Genomic DNA, 4,784 nt, shown 5'->3' on the forward strand with positions numbered 1-4,784 from the left:
ACCGGTTTAGAACAGAAATGACGAGAAATTTCTTTAGCCAGAGTGTCGTGAATTATGGAATTCTTTGCCACTTACAGCTGTGGAGGCCCGATCATTGGGGGCGTATGAGGAGATGGATAAGTATCTAATTAGTGAAGGTATCGAAGGATATGGGGAAAAAGCCGGAAACTGGGGCTAGAAAGGAATAGTTTAGTTTAGTTCATGGAGCAGACTCGATGGGCCGAATGGCCTACATCTGCTCCCTTGTCTTGTGATCTTGTGAACAATACAGTCCATTTCATTTAAACAGTGCATGAACGTAGTATAACGGAAAACAATAACAGAATGTAGAATAGAGAGCTACAGTTACAGAGAAAGTGCAGTGCAGGCAGACAATAACGTGCAAGGCCACAACGAGGTAGATTCTGAGGACAACAGTCCATCTGATAGTACTGTGGGACAGTTCAATTTTCTAATAACAGTGGGATAGAAGTTGCCCTTTTGCCTTGCAGGAAGTGTTTTCAGGCGTTTCTATCTTCTGCCCAATGAAAGAGGAGAAGAGAGAATGACCGGGGTGGGTGGGGTCCTAGATCATACTGGCTGCTTTGCCAAGGCAGGGAGAAGTATAGACAGAGCCTGTGGAGGAGAGGTTGCTTCAGTGATGTGCTGAGCTGTGTCCACAACTCTCTGCAGTTTCTTGCGGTCACGGCCAGAACAGTTGCCACCCCAAGGCGTGATGCATTCGGATAGGATGCTTCCTATCGTGCATCGATAAAAATTGGTGAGTGTCAAAGCGGACATGTCAAATATTTTAGCCTACTGGGGAAGGAGAGGAGGGGCGCCAGTGAGCATTGTTGGTCGTGGCAAGTATGTGGTGGCCCTGGCCTCCACGTGGTCTCGGTGGGACCGTTGGGTTCAAATCCAGAGCTCTGTGAACGTTGCTGCACAGATTGGTGAGGTGTTAAGGAAGGCGTTTGCCATGCCTGCCTTCATTAGTCGGGGCATTGTGTTCAAGTGTCAGGAATTTATTTTTCTGTGAAAATGGTTAGGCCTCATCTGGGCTATTGCATTCAATTCCCGTCGCCCCATTATAGGAAGCACGTAGAGTCGTTGGCGAGGGTGCAGAAGAGGTTTAAGAGGATGCTGCCTGGATTAGAGAGCATGTGCTATTATACAAACTTGATTTGTTTTCTCTGGAGCGGCGGAGAGTGAAGGGAGACCTGATAGAAATTTATAAGATTATGAGAGCCATCGATAGAGTAGATAGCCGGTATCGTTTCCCTCGGTCGAAAAGTACAGTTCGAGAGGGAATGCATTAAATGTTCAAATGAACTGTGCGCGCATGTTTTTTAAAGAGTGACTGGCGAGTGCCCGGATTGCGGTGCCAATGGTAGTTATGGAGGCAAATACGATAGATGCGTTTAATAGGCTCCTGGAGGGCACATGAGCTGAAAGCACCCACAAGACATCCCGTAAAACTGGGAGGTAGGCTCTTTGTTCAAAGGAAGAAGAGGGAAGCAGATTTATGCTTTTGTGGTAACTTCGCAGTCACACCCTGCGGCATCTGGTACTTACGAAAAAATTATTGAGTTGTTCCATCAATTTATTGCGTAAACATAGAACTGAAATTTCCATCTGCTCCAGACACGTTGCTGAACTGGGGAATTGTAATGGGTATACTTAACACGCTTTTGTTACAGCACTTGTCTGTGGATCAGTGGAACAGGACACATGCGGTGCGTGGGAGGGTGACGCTGTGATTGGTGATGAGACTCACAACCGCTCTGTCGCCAGGCAACAGAAGGAATGTTTATTCTTTTTAAGAGGTGGACATTGTCTTTGGTTTCCTCCAATTACTTTCACAGACCCGGGAAGGTTGAGACCCGGGGATCAGACAGTGTGTGTCTTGGGGAGGGTGGGTCCCGGGGCTTTGGAGATGTGTGACCCGGGAGGAGGGGTGAGCAGGGGATCGACCAGTTTGGGACCGGCAGAGGATGGGTCCGGGGGATCAGGCAGGATGTGTCCCACGAAGGATGGGCCCCGGGTGAACGGCCAGTATGTAGCCCAGTGAGACTGGGGGTGGTGGTGTACGGACAGTGTGTGACCCTAGAGGGTATGCACCCCTCCTTCCGTTAACTTTGTCACTGCCCACCGGCAATCATGTCTAGATTCATGACTGTGGGGCGGCTGTGTAAGGAGCAGCGCATTGTGGGACGGCAAGGCCGTGTAAATGCTGCATTCGCAGGAGAAGACATGCTGAGGGATCGCTGCCATTTTGTACGGGCAATATCAACAGAGCTCCATAGTTGTTCAGTGCAGGAGTGAGCGTCCGCCGACATTTCAGAGATCCCGTGGAGGAGAGGAGCCCTGGGGAACGCAGCATTGTGAGACGGGCGATGCGTCGGAGCGCCGCACTGCAAGACAATTAGTGTGAAGAAAAGCTGTGCTGTGCAACGGACGGTCCCAAGGAAGTTCCGCACAATGGGATGGGGTCACTGGCGATGGGGCAGGCCCAAAGTAACGTTATATGTGGGGGTGACTGCTTTCAGGAAGCGCCACACTGTTCAGGGTGATTTACTGTGTGCGCTCTCTGTTCTTCCAGGTGTCATCGACCGAATAAACCTTGCCTAACTTCTGCCGACATCCCACACCATCCAGCTCTTAATTTAAAAAAGTGTTGGACGTGATATTTTGTCTGTTGGAAAGTATTTATAGTACTTATTTAGTTTCTTTATTTCCCAGCAGTTTCCCTCCGATGGCAATGCATAAGCCCCACGTCGCTTTGTGGAAACCGGTTCCTCAAGATCGGGACCGTCCTGCTTATGATCTTTTTCCTGATATCAGTGTTTCTGCGGATCAGAGATAGGAGCCGCAGCATCGCCCAGCCTCCGTGTTCCTCGCGGTTAAACGGCATCCCCTTCCTGATGCGGCCCGCCAGCCGGTGTGAGAACAGCACTCCCTTCCTCGTCCTGCTGGTTACCAGCTCCCCCGATCAGTTCCAGACTCGCTCTGTCATCCGCCGGACATGGGGGAGGGAGCGACTGGTCGGCGGAGCCAGGTCGGTCACCTATTTCCTGTTGGGACATGGGCGTCAGCGGCAGGACTGGATCATGCGGGAGGGCGCTCTGCACCAGGACATCATCCAGGGAGATTTCCAGGACACGTACCACAACCTGACCCTCAAGGTGCTGCTGGGTCTCGAGTGGCTTTGCTGCTCCTGCCCCTCCGCCTCCTTCGTGATGAAGACCGACTCCGACATGTTCGTCAACACCGACTATCTGATCAAACTCCTGTCCCGGGATCCGCACCGAAAGAACCTCTTAACTGGCATAATTATGAAAGGTTTCCGACCTGTTCGTATAAAATCTAGCAAGTGGTACGTCAGCAAGGATGAGTACCCCAGGGACAAGTACCCACCCTACTGTTCCGGCACCGGCTACGTCCTCTCCACTGACCTGGCCTGCCGTGTGTGGGAGGTCTCCGAAAAGGTGCCCAAAATAAAAATTGAAGATGCTTACGTGGGACTTTGCCTGGAGGAGCTGAAGGTAGAACCCATGAAAATTCACTCTAAACAGGTCTTCTACGGTCACAAGGTACCTTTCTCCATCTGCACCTACCGGCAGCTCGTCACGTCCCACTGGGTAAGAGACCACGAGAAACTGCTCTTCTGGAGGGGCTTGCAGGACTCGGCCGATGAGAAGTGCCCTGGAGAACCGTAACGGAGGCCGCATTGCCTCTTCCACCCCATCAGAGGACAGATGTGCTACCTTAAGCATGGGAACGAGTCGGCAGAGGGAAGATAATCGGGAGACCGCTGATGAGGGGAGAGGGCTGGGAAGGTGGTGGAGGCGAATGCAGCAGATCGGCAAGGAGACAAGAATGAGAATGCTGGAAATGACAGCAGGGGAAATGCGGATAGAGAGCGAGAGGTGTGGGCGACGGGAGAAGAGAGCATGTGAATGGATAGAGCAGCTAAAAATCGAGGGGTGATAGAGTAGGGAGAGAAAGAGAGAGCGTGAGATAGCTCTATAGATAGACAGACAGAGACAGATAGATAGATAAATAGATGGAGAGAGAGAGGAGAGAGAGACTTCTTCCCTGATGTAACACGACCAGTCTATAACAGCCTATTGCAGTAATTGCAGACAAGCCGCAATCTCAGTGTACGAATGCTACATCTATCCGAGGAGGAAAACAAGATAGAAAAAGGAAAACACTTATAAAATGTTATCCTTCAGCCGCAGGCCTGTATGAACTCGACAGGATACTTAGGTTAAATGCTAAGGTTAAAGGCAGATGGATTAGACTCTCTGTCTACATCGAAGGTGTGAAACAAATGTCAACGAAGGATTGCTGAACTGAAACGTAACTTTGTTTCTATTAACACAACCAATGGCCGGCCTGCTGTATTTCCAGCATTTTCTGTTTTTATCTCAGATTTCAAGCATATGCAGACTTTTTTTCTATTTCGTGTCGACCATTTGTGTGTCCGGACCAGCGGAAGATAATAAACAGCCATAAAGAGGCGGGAGTGGCGAGGAGCGCGATACCCACTCGCACCTTGTTCATCGCACGCCTGCTGAACCTGTTGGTGATATGAACATATGGCCAGGATCTGATATCCACAGTACGATGAGGCCGTGGATCAATAATCGAGGGAACAACCACACAGAAATGGCAGTACGGGCCCTGAAACATTTTGCTGCTCGTGAAGTTACCCTGGATGTCAGATCCAGCAGCAGCCCAATTATCAGAGAAGTAATCCCAGAAACAGCTGTGTGCCAAAGTCGGCTGTCGGCCTCGGG

General features: G+C 50.4%; 1 protein-coding gene across 1 annotated transcript; it reads left to right on the top strand.

Moving 5' to 3' along the window:
• The first annotated feature begins 778 nt into the window (after window positions 1-778).
• On the top strand, window positions 779-4,579 carry LOC127566916 (beta-1,3-galactosyltransferase 5-like). Its single transcript, XM_052009436.1, has 3 exons — window positions 779-932; window positions 2,725-3,694; window positions 4,417-4,579. The coding sequence occupies exons 1-3, from the start codon at window positions 779-781 to the stop codon at window positions 4,577-4,579; spliced, it is 1,287 nt and encodes a 428-aa protein (XP_051865396.1).
• The last annotated feature ends 205 nt before the right edge of the window (window positions 4,580-4,784 follow it).

This window comes from Pristis pectinata, chromosome X, assembly GCF_009764475.1.
Source record: "Pristis pectinata isolate sPriPec2 chromosome X, sPriPec2.1.pri, whole genome shotgun sequence".
Lineage (NCBI taxonomy): Eukaryota > Metazoa > Chordata > Chondrichthyes > Rhinopristiformes > Pristidae > Pristis > Pristis pectinata.